Below are 18,919 nucleotides of genomic sequence, written 5' to 3'. Positions count from 1 at the left end.
TCTCAAAAACTTTAGCTATCATCCGACAATAAATGAGCTTTTTCGAAATGTCTCTGCATTCATAAAAGAGGACAGGAAGTCTTGGCCTGGATATCTGCTGCAGCAGTGATCCCTGGAGTAGAGGATAACTCAGTAGATGGTGTCTACACCCTACATGCAAAATTTGTCTTTACTTAATCGAAATACATGTTTTTAACTTAACTTATAAAAGGTTTTAAGTTTTCTTCACTTTACTTACCTGTACTCTTTACCCACATAGACATTCAATTTAATAATTTATTCTTGTTTTTCTCACAAAAAAAGAATTTTTAAGTTCAAACCCTTAATTTTATCATCTTGTGATAATTCTTTCAGTTAAAGCTATGTCATGTTTAGGACTGGATTTTTGTAGCTGTGTAAGAATAGTTGTAGTCCTGTAGTTAAGAAGCTCTTCTCTGGTGTAAGAATATCCAGAGGAGTGCCCAGACACACAAGTTATGCACAAAAACAAAACAGAAGTAATGCTCTGAAGCACCAGGGCATCCATACGCGGCGCCATCTTGGACTGCAAGATGTGATGTAGTCTTAATGCTTTTGAAGTATTAGTTAAAAGAAGGTCACCATGAAGGAAACTCTTGAAATGTTTTACTCACAATTAGTGTCCGTGTTGATATTTGTTTAACTATCAATAAAAATCAGTCTTAGTCTAACAGCCTGGTGAGATATTGTTAATTTCCCAACTCTGGGAGTAATAAATGCTCTCCTATCTTGTCTTTGTCTCACAAAATGTAAACACCGTGTACAAATACTCCCTTCTTAAACAACAAATTTATAATGAAAATTAATAATAAATGTGTTTAAATTATTAATGTGTGACTTATCTTCTTTAAATACTGGAAATTCACAATGAACATGTTAAATCCTTTACTTAGGTTCTGAGATAGCAACAAAATCAAAAATGTGTTTTGTGTAATTGTATTACCACAATTAATTCACTAACACCTAATGAATATACCTGGATCTGTGAGTTAAAATAGGGGAAAAACACAGGAACGAAATCTGGATTTGTTCAAATAAATGCTGACTCTTACCTCTACTCTTACTTTACTGTTACCTCTTCTACAGTCAGTGACTTTTCATGACAAGTTTCAAGTTTTCAGTCTGATTACAAAAACATGACTTGTGAATCTATGGTGAGTCTTTTCTGATCTGATACCACACAAATACAAACAGATGTCATGATCCTGGTTGTCGTAAGAGCTTTACCGTCCTACATTTTGTAGATACCATAACAAAAACTATATTCGTTCTATCAGTTACTTCCAGTTAAAGGAATCATTGTAGCAATCAGCATATTGCATCATTAGCATGAAAACAAGCATGAGATATTTTTTTAAAAATACTCGTAACAATAAAGTGTTTGTATTATTTCACTTTTGAAAATGATCATTCATTTTTGACTTCTTAAAAAAATAATAAAGCTTTGTATGTATTTGAACTGTTTTAAACATTTTTGTTTTTGGTAGGAAAGAATCAACTTGAAACTGTGTGTTTTTATAAAGTGTCAGGGCGACATAACATGTGCACTAACATTGTTTTAGTTTGTGCTTTTTTGCAGATTTGTTAACATGTGAGAAACCGATAATTAAGAACAAAACATTAACAAATATAATCAAATTTCTTTTAAATCGAAATCTTGTATGAAGCATTTCAAGTAAGACATTTTTAAGGTCTCAAGATCGGTGGGTTGCTGTCACCATGATAATGCTGAAGACAAGTAACTGAGGATGACATGTTATCCTTTGTTGCAAATTATTTCTAAAGGGTGCTGTGAATCTTTTTTGAAATGTTATGACTAGTCTGAGTATTGCTCTGCCTGGCAAACCTTCTTCTTAACTGTCCTGAAGTAAAGTGCTACCACAATCACAGCATTTCAGTGCAGCGAATGCTTCAAAAATCCCAGTTTAATAACAAGTTTGTAAACGTGTTGTTTGTCAGATAATTTCAGTGCTCGTCTCTTCAAATGCCCATTGGCTTCCTCACTGGAATATGTGACTTTTCCAGAGACATCATCTGCTGAAAAGCTGTCTGTAATGCTGACAGGCTCAGTATTGCGATATGAATAAGCAAACAGTTACACGGGATGCTTTACACATACTGAGTTTTATTTCAAATCCAATTGATGCACATAGACACAAAGAGATGAGAGGAAGAGATGATTCAGTCTGGTGCTCACTGGGCCATTGTCACTGCCACAGTGGGGAATATTACTCCGTAGTCAGGCTTAACATCTGACCAAATCTATCTCTGTCTGCAGCTCCTCTCTCTCTCTCTCTCTCTCTCTTGTTTTTGCTTTGAAAATGTGTTTCTGAGAAAACGCCTCATGTTACAATCGTATTATTGCATGAGTATATCAGCCCTTATTTTGTGTATTGATATATGTTAAATTGTCAATATGACAAAGGAGGAATCCATCTTAAACAACCTAATACAGAGCAAAAATAATTCAATATGTGCTGAAGCTCTTGCACATTATTAAAATAAAATACAGGATTTATCAAGTCCAGAATAATACATAAAAGAAACATAATGAAACTGCTTTATCAATGAACAGTGGTTAAGAAATGGCCCAATAAGAAATCTGAATTCAACAAGTCTACCTGAGTAATATAATGGTTACTCAGAAAGAAGCTAATACTGCCAGCGCGTCTACTGTGCCTCTTATATAATGGTAGCTGGGGTAGGCTCCAGCCTCCACTGGATATGCAGTTAAAGGAATGAATTGGTGGAGATGGAAAATCAGAATGTCAAGGTCAAAATGACCTCTCTGCAACGAAAAACAAGTCTGTTTGTTTTTTTAATCCAGCATTTCTGTATGCTGTTATATATATTCTTAAAAACATCCATCCATCCATACCCCGACCACATTTCAGACACACTGCCTTACACTCTCGTTTATTAGCATAGTTAAAACTGATTCGCAAACTGACAAGCTGAAACAGAACAATACAGAAATAAAAGCAACATAATGTAAAACACAAACTATAAAGTAAAATATAATAAAATATGACTAACCTAACACAATTCAAGATTCAGGGTTCATTTCATAAAATAAGAGCAATGAATAAAATTAATAAAATACAGAAATGCTTTAATGTTTAAATGTGATCTGTTCACTGTGAGTTCAGCTCAGTGTGGAAGTCTCTACTGGGGACTGTTTCACCATTTGTGCGCACCTCCTCTGCTCCCCACGGAGATAAAGTGAAGAAGATACAGGTGATGATGATCCTTGAACTGATTACAACTCATTACATTACTTTAAGTGCAATAAAATTTTATTTTAGTTTTCACAAAGGAGCTGTCTAATGTGTCCAGGCACTATGGAATTTAGTTTTATTTTGTTTTTCCATGACTTTTTCTCTGCTCTGACCCACACAGACAACAACTTCTATTTTTGAACTCTGGCGTTTCCTCTCCCGCTTTAATGAAATTCAGCATGTCTCACTTCCTTCACCAGGAAAACTTGGTGGATGAGCTAGTGTGGCTGGAGCTGATTGGTGAAGGAAGGACCATATTGCATACTTATGTATAATAATCTGTAAATGAAAATATGATTGTTTTTTTTTAATTTATGTATTTTTTGCATCAACATAGATTCATTTGAGGGGGTTGAGTTGTTTGTAGTTGTGTTTCATTAGGAGAAAACAATTAATGCAGACAAGGATACAAGCTGTACATTTTTTACACTCATCACAGTTATTTGCTAATTCCTGGGTGTGATTTAGACTTGGCGTGATGATTACATTTAGGTTAAAGTCCTCATTGTTGTCTGTGGTCAGTTATGAATAGATTGGGTGTATATCCTTTAACATTAAAAATGGTTTTATTTCATTCTAGTTATACTGGAAAGGGAATTCACCTTCACATTGATGTTAGATTTTATGCTAAACACCAGCCTGATTGAATTTAAGAACACAGTTTTTTTGTGTAAAGCCTTAAACTTGTGTTATCCAAGGACTGCTGATGTGAAACTTTTAAAACTGCACAGGTTGCAGTGTTTTAGTGAGTGGGAGTTCAAACAGCACAAAAGCACACAGAAGACAGACACTCTGGATGAGATAATGACCGTGCCCTGGATCCATAAACAGCTCAAATCTATTATCAGGAATCTACATGAGTGCTGTCAGTATAGTAGTGAATGATATGTGACCAAGAGACAATATCAGTGAAACCTGGTAAATATAAAGTGAATATAATATTTTGTCAATGTTATATTAAAGTGAACTGTTCTCATTTCGCTGGAAACTTGCCCACAACATTCACAGACCCCTAGGGACTAAACAAAAACACAGTGTGAGATGAACACGCTCAAACGGGCCACTTTACTGTGACACAAAGACAGCTCTTGAGTCTTTCTGAGTCCTTTCCAGAAGCTGTAAGCTTTTCTTTTCTGTTTGCCCCTCTGGAGACGTTTTAAAATGATCGATTTTTACATTATTTTAATCCAGTGGACTGACGTGTTATTGGAAAGAGGAGTGATGGATATGGATGTGCAAGACTGGGCATTGATCACTGGGAGAAGGGAGGTCGGGTCGTTTCCCAGAGGATCCCCCTGACACGCACATACTTGCTCGCTGGTGGAGAGTGTTTATGCGCGTGCGCGCGAGCACGCATTAATTCGATGCGGTGCAGCTTTACCGAGAAGTTCATTTCCTATAAGAAATCTGTTGCCGCCGCATATCATTGTAACAAATGAATTTACCTGGTAGCTTTGGCACTGCATGCGTAAAGCAGCCGGTTTTGCGTTATATCCTCCTGATGACCAAACTCTCATCTGCAGATCTGATGCAAAGAAAATTGATTTTCCTCCCTGTAATAAGTGAGCTCCACTTGGAAAGCAGGTCTCTGTGCGGCTGTGTGCAGTTTGCAGCAAGTGGAGGATTAGGTGTGATGCTCATACGAGATCGCTGAGGATCAGCGCACGCAAGACGAAGTGAGAAAGCGTGCAGAGGTAAGCGCGTTCTCGAGCTGTAAGCGTTTTTTCCCCTGGAACGCGCACAGACAGACAGCGCTGCTGGTGAGACGGCAGACCGAGGAGGGCAGGAGAGAAGAAGGACGCACAGCGCAGACGCGTAGAGACAAAGTTCTCCCACATCGAGTTCAAATATGGTGCCAACAAATATGTGCGCTACAATTTCATGAAAGTTGAAGAGACGCACACATGGATTTATGTGAGGCGCGTTAGTGTCGTGGAGCCAAAGAGATATCCAGTCATGATTTGGGTCGTGGTTTTACCATTTTTTATTTCGTGCGCATTCGGGAACAGGACCGTGGAGCAGGTGCCGTTTTTTCACGGCCATGTATTTGAGAACTCGTCCCCGGGCTGCAGGGTCAACGGACTGAGCGTCCCATTAAAGCGACTCAACTCGCAAAGGCTGTGCGGTGCCGGGGAACCCAGCTCGGCGGCAGCGCATCTCAAACTCCTGGGAGAGGGCAGCGAGAATTTCCGTGTCTTTGCGCACCACAAACGGGGACATATTCTACTGAAGACTTCCAGGGTTCTGGACAGAGAGGAGCGTGCCGAATATGCGCTAGGTCTCGGTTTGTGTTGTGGTCAATGCGCGGGACTCTCCCGGGAAGAGGAAGACATGTCTCCACTAGTGTCTGAGGTGGCGTCCATCAAGGTGGACGTTTTGGACACTAACGACCACCAGCCCACTTTCCCCGGAGACGATGTGAAACTGAGCCTCGATGATGCCACTGCGCTGCGCATGGCGATCTACACGGTCACCGCGCGGGACGATGACAGCGGCAAGAACGCCGAGCTCATCTACTTTGCTCTGCCCAGAAACGGGAGTTTCTACGTGGTGCCCAAAACTGGTGACATCCTCCTTGTCGACTCCATCCTCGGCCTGGATGAACCTATTAAATTTGAAGTGTTTGCCCGGGACCGGGGGTGGCCACCTCGCACAAGCCAGGGCATAACAGTGGAAATAAATCCACGGCAGTGGCCCGTGGCGCCCTCACTAAATCCCCAACCGGGAAAAGGGAAACCGAAATCGCAAGAGAAAGTACCAGCGAGAAAGTCCAGGTCAGTACTGGAATCAGATAGCCCAGTTTTAATCAACGTGTCCGAGGATGCAGGGATCGGTTCAGTGGTGATGAACCTGAACCCGGTGAGGTTTCAGTCGGCCACTTTTGAGCTGGTTGAGCCCGACGTGGAGAGCTCACCGGTCAGCGTAAGTCGGGACACCGGGGACATAATCATAACCCGGAAACTGGACCGAGAGACTGAGCCTCTAGTGGAGATCACCGTCAGAGTGCAGGATAAAAGAGGTGAGCAAAAGGCGATGTGCACGTGTGTGAGTGAGCAACCCGGTCTGTGGATGTGTGGCAGCGAGAGGAGGAGAGAGAGAGAGTGAGGCTGCAATTGGACAGGACGGTTTGTGTGCGTTCCTTTTGCCACAAGCAGTGCCAAATTCCTAATTTGGACTGACTCTTACTCTTCTATCTTGTGTTTCTTTTCACAATGTAACTTGGTGTATTTTTTCACTTCGTATTGCATGCGTAAATACGCACGAAGATAGTGTGCATTTGCCCAGAGCTTGTATTCAAGGAAGGAAAAGGAAACTGCGATGGAAACTGCTCGATTTAAGATGATTTTCGTTATTTGATTTTAGACATTTGGAAAATTACTCTACTGTAGAGTAGTCTATCCGCTCGGACAGGTTTCCTGTTCCTTTGTTGTAGCAAATACTTAACCTTGCAACCTCAGTGTTCAGAAACAGTGAATGGATGTGAGGCCAGCTGGAAATGCTAAGGTCGAATGGTGAAATGAGAAAAGTTCTAGCTTGCTCTGGGGAGTCTGACTGTAAGCAATGTCAAAGTGTCATGTGTTTACAATCGAGGTTAAACTGGGTGACATTCATCAGTGCTGATGATGATTCACGTGCTAAGATAAATCAAGGGCTCCATGAATGTGTCGTGTGCCAGCAGCGACATATGCTGGGATGTCAGGGGAGAAGCAAGTCGCGTAACGGCCATCGTACCAACAGGTTAATTATCACCTGCGGACAGAAAAGAGCAGATAGACTGAAAGTTAACAAGCAGCCAGATTCACATTAATAAATGCATATTCAAAGGGATGAAACACAGAACGGAATATTACACTCAGTGCTGTGGACCAGACTTCAGAGTGGAAAAATATTATCATATATTATATATAAAAAAAAGTCTGATACTGAGTTTGCACATCTATCTGTGTGTATTTATCTTTCAGTCTGCCTTCATACATTTACTGGAAACACATTTGTTCCATTAAGACCAGTTAACAGCATTTGACTGGAGAAGAGACCCAATCAATGTGACCTGTTGGTGTTGGTAATGTGAGCTATCCTGATGCAGAAAATAAGCTGAGCCTGCTCCTAGCACACAGCGCTAATTTACGCTGCCAGTAACGATCCACAATGCTGGCTATTTGTCAGAACAATTTCCTTTTGAAAACATCAAAACAGACACACTGGTATCTGTCAATCTAGTATTTTAGTGCTAATTTACAACTTTACAGCTATATATGTGCACGTGTGTGTATGTGTGTGTGTGAGTGTGTGTGTGTGTATCACGCATGCATAATGCTGTCATGTGTGTATTACAAACAATCATCTTCATGTTTAAATTGCATTGTCTAATGAATGCATATCCATACACATGAGTTGTGTGTATACCTCAGCCTTTCTCTGCAGGCATGAAGCGCAGCTGCTACTTGGAAAAATAGTCACAAATTCATTGTTAAAACACAGAACAAGCTTCTTTTCATCCAGATTAAGTCAACCAAATGTTGATTTAAAAACAAAAGATTAAAATAACAAGCAGGATTTAATCCAACATTCCACAATATTGACAATACTTACCTAATACTAATACTACAGGTCTTCTTCATGCTGCCAAACCACCTCTGACCCTGTGACAGTAACATGGGTTTGCTGGACGTGTACTGTGGTGTCTGGCACTGGAAATTTGGCATCTGATCCTTTGAGTTCCATCAGTTGAAGAGTGAGGTACTGATTGAGTTAGTTCCAGTGAATCTCACCCTTCCTCGATCTGACTGAGGAAACACTGAGATATTGTTGGCTTCCTTTAGCTGGTCTTGAGCAGTTTTTTTTAGTTACATGGGCCAAGTTCTCCTGTGGGGGAGGCTTTTTCTGTTGGTCAGTGCCACTGGTAAGGCACGAGGAGAGGGTTTGGGCAAGGGGGTAGCAATATTTATGTCCATGGAACCAAAAACTTTACTGTACAATCTTTCATCAGTGCTAGTCCCTCCAGCTGGTGTATGTTCATGCATACACAGGGAGCATTTAGAAATTGCAGAAACAATGCACTGCAAACTTCACAGAGTTGTGTTATCAAATGTCTTCACGCAACAATAGCTACAACTCAATAACTAATAATTAAAGAGTTTAACAGTACAGTGCCAGGAAATTTAGCTTAACCACCAGGGGTCTCCACTGGTCCTTGACATGAATTTGATCCCAAGACTTTACAAAAACATTAAAACTATTTAAGGCATTTAAAAATGATTTCACCAATAAATTTCCCCTCAAATAAAGCAAAAAATGATAAATGCTAATCAGCATGAGACAACTGATATGGGAAAATATGACACTGAGTCTTTAAGAGTAAAAGTTAAAGTTGAATATTTTCGGAGCATCTCTTTAACATTTTGAACAATCCTCGCACATTTGGTATTCAGTTCAACAAAAAAGTAAATGTAATGCCATGTAGTAAAACTTAGGTTTCAGATAGATAGACAGGAGTCTTGACATTAACCTTTTGTGCATTGTATATAACTTTTTAAGTTAAAGAAATAATCACTTTAACTGTCTGATGAAATTAGTTAGTAGCTGATGTTTCCTCCTGTACAAGCTGTCAAAAGTTAAACTAGTTCCATCTTTCTTTATAGGCAACTAGAAGACGTTATTATTATTTTCACAAATTAGCAGGCATCAAACAGACACATATAGGACACACTTTGCAAAAAAACCCTCAAACAACTCTTGTCTAGAATGAATTGGTGGAGGGAGAATGAAACAAAGCAATGTTTTATTTTTCATTTTTATTTAAAAGATGTAAAACTATGTATGAGAGGTGGGGACAGAAGCGTCCCCTGTATTTTTATGAAATGAAAAGTTTATTGCATGGAAACACTTGTGCTGAGATGAAGCCGTCTTCTGTGAAGCAGCGAGAAAAAGTGTAAAATGGCTTAGTGGATTTGAAAGCTAAAGGACATCTAATGTTGATTTTATGTGACCAGATCCTCTGTTAGTTTGGGTAATTGATTCCTGGATGTCCGTTGGGTGCAACTATATTTGAATTTGATTTTGTCTAACAGAATGTAAGTTAAAGCAATTTTTTAGTGAGAGGATAAGCACAGTTGTTGCCTAAATGGATGGGGCTTAAAAAAGCCTAAAAGCTTTTATAAGTTTGACTGAAGAGGAAGAATAGAGGGGCCTTGAAATACATAACCGTGATCTAATTGTTTACTGCTACACGCTAAAAGACAGCAAGTTATCATCTCTGGGTTTAGCAGTTGGGGACGAGGCTGGATCACCTCAGAGTCTCAAGCGCGAGGAACGCATCATCAGTTCGGTTGTTGGTGGCTCGGCTGAAGTCTTTTAATCCGTTTGGAGTGGAGAGTCCTGCTGGAGCCACGACCTCCCTCCATCTGCTCGCATTATCCCTGTAATCCCATCTCATTCTCTCTGTCTGTCTCTCTGTCGCGCACTTCTCTCTCCTCTCTGTGTCTCTTTGCTCTCTTACTTTCTCGTTCTTATTTTCACTCTCACTCCAGGGATTTAGGTTTGAGTGGAGGCTCAGTTTAAGACTGTGAGGGAGAAAGCTCCTAACATGATTCTTCGAGGGACAGACGTGTTTTTTGGGGGAGGGGGAAACCGAAAGCCTTGTGTCAGGATCTGAGATAGCGTTTGAGGTCCGCTTCACAACTGCTGCTGAGCTTCCACAGTGTTAAGTGTGTGTCTGCTTGTGTTACTCGTGTTGTGTGTGTGTAAGCAAACAAATCAGTTCACACAATCACATTGTGAGATTTGTTTTTCTTTTGTGGTGGATGATCATGGAGCTGGCATGCTTAAGATTAGGGTAAATCTCCATGGAATGAATAAAAATCAGTGGCACGTCCTCCTATGTGAAAAAAAGCTGTACAAAGGTTTTTTCCTTCAATTGTTTTTACTGGTTTCCTTTCCATGCACAGCTGCTCTTCATTTCAAACAAGATAATACCACTCCCTGCTTTTATTTTCCCAACATAAACCGTGTGTGGGCTTGAGTTTGATATCCCTAGCCCCTCATTTTCACAAGTCGTTTAATACTGTGCCAACCCCTATAAGAGCACCAAGTGAGTAGCCCATTAATTTTCCCCAAAGGGTCTTCCTTCGTCTCTAAAACAGCCAGTATGAGACTGTTCTTTGACTGCAGTGACTCCTGTTGGCACAATGATTAATGAAATGATTAATTTGATTAATTAGTCAAATGATTAATTTGGTTAGTCATGCAGAAGTTCTTTTTCTGTCTTTATAGTTTCTCCTTCCACCACATTTTTCGTGTGCCACGTCTGATTCTCTTCTCCTGCCTGAACTAAACACCAATATCCTTCATAATTTACTTAACTAATGCATCATCAGATTTACATTTATTTGTTTTTGTTCATTGTATTTATTTTTGACTTTTTTTTTAGTGTATTCACATATTTGTTTCATTATATTGCATTTTATCTTGTTGAACTTCATATCATTGTACTTGTTTAGGCTACATCATTCGTTACAGAGGGGATCTCTGACCAACCCCCGGTAAATAATAATTACAATGTACTACAAGTTTCAAACTGGCCAACATATGTCTACACATAAATATATTGGCAGCCACTGGCAACATATATATCCACCTAAATAAGCAAAAAGGAAGAAGATATGATCATAAGTCCACATATTTCTTTGTTTTTTTTAATAAGGTATCAAAAATGTATGTTTCAGGCCTGATTTTAAAACTAATATTTAACAACACTATGCAGTTTTTTGTACTTGATTGTTGATTTAGCCACCTCTAATGTTGGTGCTATTTATTTGGCCTTTTTCAGTCTAACGCTGGTCCACGTCACTTCCAGTAAGACCTTCATATCGAAGGTTCAAATGAACAATTACCAAATGCAAGCTCAATCTTGGAATGATCTCCAGATCTTTTTCTTTTTCATTCATCAGTTTCACTTGATTTATCTAAGTAAATAGTTAAACAAACATAATCGTTTTCATATGATACAATAAAATAAAAGTATTTTTCATTAGGCAATTTGCACTATTAAATTACCCATCTAATCTGTGTCAAAGGTTTTTTACCATCTTGAACATTTTCAATTTTCTGTAAGTTTGTGGTAGAAATATTACAGAGAGGGAAAATAAACACCAGGAAACAAAACACTTCAAACCAACCTTATTCATGCTGCTTTCATTTCTATGTAGCGAGAACTAGCGCCATTTTGTGCGTAATGTTTTCTAGGGAATTTTGATTCGGTGTGTGTCTGCTTTTGTGTGTTCATCTGTGCGTGCAGACTGTGCGTGCATGCATGGGATTTTAGTTAATGAAGAGAAACAGCTGGCTCTAATCAAGAGAACTCCAGATTTCTGCCACTCTCCACTAAGCCAAAGACACACAGATAAACATAAATGCAGATATATGAGCAAAAAGTGTGTCAACACAAAGGCTAAAATAAACTGTGTTTTTAGGCTATTTGGTCATGAAAGTACATGCATTCTGCATCTCAAAAACAAACACACACGCACACACACACACACACACTGTACATTCCTCACAATATCCAACATTGTGATTATTGTGCATTCTGGGTTGCCAGAATAACATTCCAGACAGATGGCAATAAGGGAAGCCTGTTAGCTGCATATGTTACTCATCTTTTGTTTATTGAGATGAAACAGTCTGCATCCATTTATTCCTTCGAAGAGCATAAATAGCACACACTTGGTCTTCTGCGCACACATGTGTGCGTGGACCATAAGTATGCATGGATGGTTAGCTGACTTAGCCCTCACAAAGCCGATGTGACGACACAGGTTTTTTGCCTTATTTAATTGCATTTTGTTTTCTTACATGCATATAAAAAACCCACAGCGATGCACAGTCAGCCCAAAAAGCTCAACTTATCATCCAGAGAGACTGTGGTTTCATCAAGGAGTTACACCATTGCTAAACAGCATCACAGAAGAGACTTTGACAAACTTTGGCCGCTTGGCTTCTTTACCCAATTACTCTCTTCAGCACTGAGGAAGTCCTGTTTTTGTGCCTATAATGTATACAGTTCATTAAGAAACATCAAGATGTAAAAGTTTACAACATGCTATCAGAGCAAAGCATCCAAAGCCTGAATTGTTCTTATTTTCTGCATCACAGGGTCTTGTTTTCTGTGACTACAATGTCTGGTGCAAAGAAAAACACATAATTTGAGTCAACTTGAGTTTCCTCATCTCACATTTAGATTTTGCAGGTCTTTTACTGTCACCAAGGTTTGTCAGCTGCAGTTGCTAGTAACCTCAGATGCTGTCAAACGTGCTATACAAGCCATAATTTTTTCACAAGCGCAGTTCCCAGGTTAAATAGACAAACTGTAATAAAGTAATAGGAAAATATTTTTCTGGTAAAGGTTTACATGGTCAGTCTGCTTAATCCACGTTAAAGATGTTATGTTTGGTAATGAGACCAAAGCTCTCGGTAAACTTAATTACCAGTGCTGTGCATGAATGTGCTCATGTTTTCAGTAAACACTGAACTGAAAAGAATGTGTTTGCAACTAAAGAATGTGGTGTGGACCAGCGGTCCCCAACCCCCGGGCCTCGGACCGGTACCAGTCCGTGAGTCGTTTGGTACCGGGCCGCGAGAGTTGAGGCTCAGGTGTGAAATGTATAGTTTTCAGGGTTTTTATCGGTTTTCAGCGTTATTTTGTTATCGTTTTTATCGTTAACTCGGTTTTCCTGGGTCTTTTCACGTGTGTTATGAACAAATCTTCTTTTTTTCGGTACTGGTACTAGTTGTATTTATTTTTATTTTGTTGTATTTATCCGCGACACCTTAAAGGCCGGTCCGTGAAAATATTGTCGGGCATAAACCGCTCCGTGGCGCAAAAAAGGTTGGAGACCGCTGGTGTGGACATTGAACTACTCATAGTTAAGCCTAATCAACAATACAGCTTATAAAAATTTAATGGAATTTTAGAATGGAAGTGTCTATGTGTTCCAATAAAAAACAAATACATCTGACAGTCTTATGCAAATTGTCCCCTAAAAACAAGTCATCAGGTGTTTATGTTAACAAGGAATCATTTTCAAAGGGCAAGAACGGGACCTAACGACCATAATGTTCCAGTTGTAACCCGATCTGTTTAAGGTTGTCCTACTTTATGTGGTAAAAGATAGACTACTTGTATAGGTTTAGCTTGGCTTTTAAAAGTAATCTCTGTGAAGTCAATATAATATGGAGTAATTCATTTACACTGGGAAGCAGCAGAGTTTGGGGGTGTATGGACAGGGCAACATTGACCATATGAATGTGACGTCTTTTATTTTTGAAATTGTGAACTAAAAAAGTGAACTAGTTAATTGTGTGAACTGAACTGCGAAGTAGCTCCTGTGAAGCTTGAACTTGCACAGCACTGCTTATTACACAGACTTTACATCCTTTGTGGTATTGTTTCTCATTACATCTCAAGTCTTGTTATACTGTAATTTACTGTCCTCACTCCCTCTGTCGGGCTTTACAGAAGATAAACATGACAGATGTGATTTTCTTTTAAATAGACTTTTCACTCCTTCCACCATCTGTCATTGCCAGAATCTCTGAAAGCTTTAGCATCATTTGTTCAGTAAGAGCAGCAGCTTCTTCCTGTTTTGTGACACAGACCAGCTCGAGTCGCTTCCAAATCAGACTGCACCGCAGACACTAAAAGAGGATGCCAAGATTCTCTGAGCTTAGCTGGTTTCTTAAAGGAAGCTATAGTAAAGTTAATGTGGTAACGATAATCTGTCAAACTCGGGTAATGTCAACCACAAAAAGGACTTCAGTTTCAATACAAATGCATTTACCTTTCAGATATGTTCAAATTCTGACAGTCAACTGTCAACAACAATGACCTCAAGACACTTTATATTGTAAGACCCTACAATGTTAAAAAGAAATGATTTTATATGTGAGGAGAGGATGCTGCATTCAATTCTGACTTTAAGAAGTACCAAAGAATAGAAGCTAATATGGGAGGAAAACCGTTTCTGTCTCTAGTCCTAGTTAGTAAACTCATAGCAGCATACTTAATTAAAAAGATTATGCAAATGTATAAATGCTGTCCTATTTCTTTAATGTGCGTGCACAAGGACATGTCCTGATCAGAAATGACTCTATTATTTCCCACAATGTTACTGGAGGCCAAGGTAATGCAATCTAAAGTAAGTATCTGGTTGTACACCATATTTCTTTCAGATTTTTATGGCCGAATACAGTAACCTCAGTTTTGTCTGAATCTACAAGGAGTCTTTGTGTCTATAAGCCATGTAATTAGTTTAACTAGTTTATTTGTATCATCTGGCTTTATGGATAAATAAAGCTAGCTATCATCTGCATAGAAATGAAAACATATGCAGTGTGTCTAATAATATTACTTAATGGAAGTATGTATGATGTAAAAAAACACTGGTTCCTCACAGGGTTCATTTTAATATTGTGTGTGCAGAAGGCTCCCTGTTTACATGCACACACTGGAATCTATCAAGTAGAGATGATCAAACGACTGCAGCAACATGGCTTGTTCTCATCTCTGTGGTAAAATATTGTGGTCAGTGGTATGAAATGCTGCACTGAGATCTATCATGGCAAGCAAAGAGATGAGTTCACTGTCAGAGGCCAAGTAAATAATTTGTAACCTTTGCTAGTGCTGTGTTTGCACTATGATGTACTCTAAATCATCACTGTAACTCTTCAAATGAACTATTCCTCTGCAAACGATGAGTTAACTGTTTGACAGCTACTTTTTCAAGGATTTCTGAAGTAAAAGGAAGGTTCGAAATTGGTCGGTAATTAGTTAAAAACTGTCGGATTTTTTAAGTAATGATTTAATTACTGCCACGCTAAAAAGCCTGTGCTGCATAGTCTGTTAATAAAGATAGATTAGTCACATTTAAAATTTAAGCATTAATGAATGTGAAACTCCTTTGAATAATCTTGTAGTCGAAACCATCAAGGCACATGATGGTTTAGAGGAAGACATCATAGATGTTAACTCACAAAGATCGATTGAAGAGGAAATGCATTAAAGTTACTGTACTTAAGATCTATGTGGGATGGCTGAGAATATTTTTTTCTCTAAAGGTTAAAATTTTATATGTGAAGACATTAATAAAGTAATTTCTAGTTAAAGTTTGAGGAATAGTCAATTGATCCTTTGTCAGCCCAGCTGCAGTGCTGAAAGGAAACTTTGGACTGTTCCTGTTTCCTCGATCAGTGCCAAATAGTCAGATGCCCCAGCTTTATAGAGGTTTTTTTCATAGACTTTTAGATTAACACCATTGTCCACAATAACATGCTGCAGTTTAAAGTCATGTGAAGATGAACTAACATTAAGAAAGCACAATTCCCTCTGGAGACCTGCGGTTGCTTAATAGTAAAATTAATCTCTGAAAGAAGTTTGTACTCAAACTCAGCCCTGACTTGCAATCCAATGTCAAATAACTAATTCAACTTATCTATTTTCATTTATTGATTTCACACTTTATGGTCAGAACATGCACATTTCAAGTTCTGTTCATTGTGCAATGAATAGTTTAACCAATACTCTCGTTTATCACTCAGTGCACCAAGCTCTTATTGCATCAAGAGAAGGTTACTGTGCAGCCGTTTGTCACTGCAGTCTGATTGTTTGAGGATCATGTAGTCAAGATGCACTGGGCTCTAGTGGAAACCAATATAAAGACAACAGGTGAATTGGTTATCTGGTCGCTCTGCTACAGAGTTGTGTAATAATGATCAAGGACAAGGCCTTGTAAAGAAATACAATGTTATTTCCATAACCGAAGCCCTGGAGACTGCAGCATAAAAGCTTACAGCTGGCAGCTAGAGCGAGGTGATGTACCTGAGAGGCAGAAGCCTAAGGGATAAATGGCCTGTTCGAAGAGTGCAGGTCTGGCTTTAAAAATTCAAAAGGATATATTAGCTGAGAGCTGGGTTGTTCAAGTCAAGTAAGAGATGCAGCAGATGATAGCTTTAACACAGAGACAGAGGGACTTGATCATGTTGTAAAAACTATTTTTTAATTCTAATAAATCTAGAAAGCTTGTGATGATTATCTAAAATATGCATGTATAATGCCTGTTTTGACCTCTTTGGACCACTGCGGTTTCATGGGCACTTGTCGCAGCTAATGAATGAATAGTTTGACATTTTAGGAAATTAGCCTATTTGCTTTCTTGCTGAGTTAATGAGAGGATCTTTATCACTCTCATGTCAGCCTAATAAAGACAGAGCTATGCATCCAGTAGACAACTTGCTCGGCTAAGCAGTGGAAGAGTGTGGGAACAGCTTACATGGGTCTATGTGTATATAACAAAATCACCTGTTCCTACAGTATAATAACTTCAGTGTATGTCACCTCTTAAAGCTCTTTAAGAGGAGACTTTTTTAAAAAACTGTAAAAAAAAGAAGCTAAAATGCTACTGACTATATATTTAATGGGGAAGCTCAATGAGATAATTCAATTTCAAAGTTCTATCCATCTACACACACCCTTCTGTCTGTCTGTCTGGTGACAGTTATGCAAATTCCTGATACTATGACTGCTAATTCATTTTCATTGGGAGGACAGACTTTGCTGGAAAGAAATAACTGTGTTGCTATTAATTTGCTAGTCCATTTGCATAGTCCCCCCCTCCCAAAAAAAAATAAAAATAAAATAAAAAATCATTATGAATAATTCATTGTAGTTAGCAGCAACAATTTGTGCCAAGATCAACCCCAATTACTGAGTAATAAATTTGATATTTGGCATAGCGCTTACCTTTTTAATGGAATTTCGACTGTTTTACAATGTCACCCTCTGCTCCTTTTTATGCCAGGCTTCTTCTTGTGAGTTACAATCCGCCATTTATGTATTTTAATGCGAGTAATATCAGCTGTCTTATCATTTAATAATCAACATATTTCAGTTTTCCTGCAGAGTTTAAATTGCAGTGTTTGATTTAAAGTAATCATCATATGTGGCGTGACTATTAAATAAAGAGCCTAGACTTATTTAAATTGAACCAGTATGAGCCACATTATTCAACACTCACATTAATGATGTGAACGATCTAAAGTGAGTCAGTAATCCTGAGTGTTGTGCCATAAGTGTAACCGTGAAACCCATAATGTGATGTCGTTTTTTGCCTCTTTTATTTTTACATATTTCTTTCAGTCACATCATATCATCATTTTTTAATTATATCTTTATTTAAATGTATAAGTATTAATCAAAAGCGCATCTGCTGTTTTGTGGCTCTGTAGGTGAAACTGTAATTTTTATGATTTCTAGCAGATATTACATGTTCAGCCTTCATAGCTGTTCAGAAGACAGCAGGCTGGTGTTTTTGGATATGGCTCAACTAATAAAAGCTACAGTAAAATGAGCATTTGGTAAGAACTAATTCAGCCAAGCTTCATTTGTTTGTTCCTATACAACAGGAAGATTCATTTCAATATATCACAGCCTGCCATAGAGTATGGATTACATATTCTATATGCTTATTCTATAAGGGATTAAATTCAGAGGTAAATGGGAGCAGGAGTCAACTCCTCTGCATGCTATGTAAAATCTTTATTTATTTATTTATTTATTTACTTATTTATTTTTCATTACAACAAACCTTGGCAGGTAAATCAAGATGAAATATGGCAAACACTGATTTCTATCATTCTTATTACTGTTGTTATCAAAATAAAGTTGTTGGTTTTAGGAACGAGTGACTCAAAACACAACAATCAAAAGGAAATGAAAAGACTCCCATTAATTAATGTCTCGTGTTGTTCAAGGAGTTTGGTTTTCATTATTGCGGTAATTGATTTTTGTTTTTATTTTCCCTTATCTCACAGGTAGAGTGTTAGCAGTTCAGTTCCTGATGAACAAGCAGTATTTTTCCAAAACTGGCAATAAGAAAAATAAAATAAATAGATCTAATGCAACAATGTAACACAATGTAATTTGATGTAATGATTTAACTAATATAAGGCTGCCACTAGCTTCACTGTTTTGCCAAAAAAATGAAAAACAGCAAACCACCTTTTGAGAACTGCTTCAGTTTTGTTACAGTTGAATAGTCTCTTGTGTAATTTGCACCATCTGTTGCTGCTTCAAAAATGGAGGACAGTTTGGTCCTTGGCCCACATCGTTGGCTGATGAAACCTTTTCCAGAAATGCTCGATCGCCAGCAAAGCATAACAAAACTACAAAAAAGAAAACACAGAGTAATATTTCTTACAAAAAGGCAATAGTGGCTCTCCTAAAATCTCCCCCTAAAATTGTCTTGTAAACATCAGCTCTGGGTATAATGCAGGGTGCTTGATGAATCAGCTGAAATAGCAGATCTAAGGCACTCGTGATAACGAGACTAAAGTGTGTTTCCCCAAACGTAACAGCATTTTCAAACCTATCATCTGTTTATTCTGGTCCAGATCAGGTGAAGTACCATGGCACATTTACACAAATGCTGGGTTGCACTGCAGAGTGCAAATTCTCAAGTGTGCCTCATTTTATCAGTGGAGCCACACAACAGCAGTCTTTTCCCTCAAAAATGTTGAATGACAGACATGCTCTCGGCGTCAGCCAAGGTAACGCATCATTGCTTTTGAAG

At 38.5% G+C, this 18,919-nt stretch overlaps 1 protein-coding gene across 1 annotated transcript in view; it reads left to right on the top strand.

Moving 5' to 3' along the window:
• The first annotated feature begins 4,700 nt into the window (after positions 1-4,700).
• si:ch211-186j3.6 (neural-cadherin) overlaps positions 4,701-18,919 on the top strand; it is a 313,671-nt gene continuing 299,452 nt past the window's right edge. The window contains exon 1 of the mRNA XM_005929219.3: positions 4,701-6,315. Within this exon, the coding sequence (XP_005929281.1) occupies positions 5,178-6,315 (1,138 nt within the window). The 5' untranslated portion in view covers positions 4,701-5,177. The remainder of the gene's footprint in view (positions 6,316-18,919) is intronic.

The sequence above is a fragment of the Haplochromis burtoni genome, unplaced genomic scaffold, assembly GCF_018398535.1.
Source record: "Haplochromis burtoni strain Fernald_Lab_line unplaced genomic scaffold, NCSU_Asbu1 Contig_121, whole genome shotgun sequence".
Lineage (NCBI taxonomy): Eukaryota > Metazoa > Chordata > Actinopteri > Cichliformes > Cichlidae > Haplochromis > Haplochromis burtoni.
Note: the sequence above shows the minus strand (reverse complement) of the source record. Positions and strands in the feature narration are given on the sequence as shown.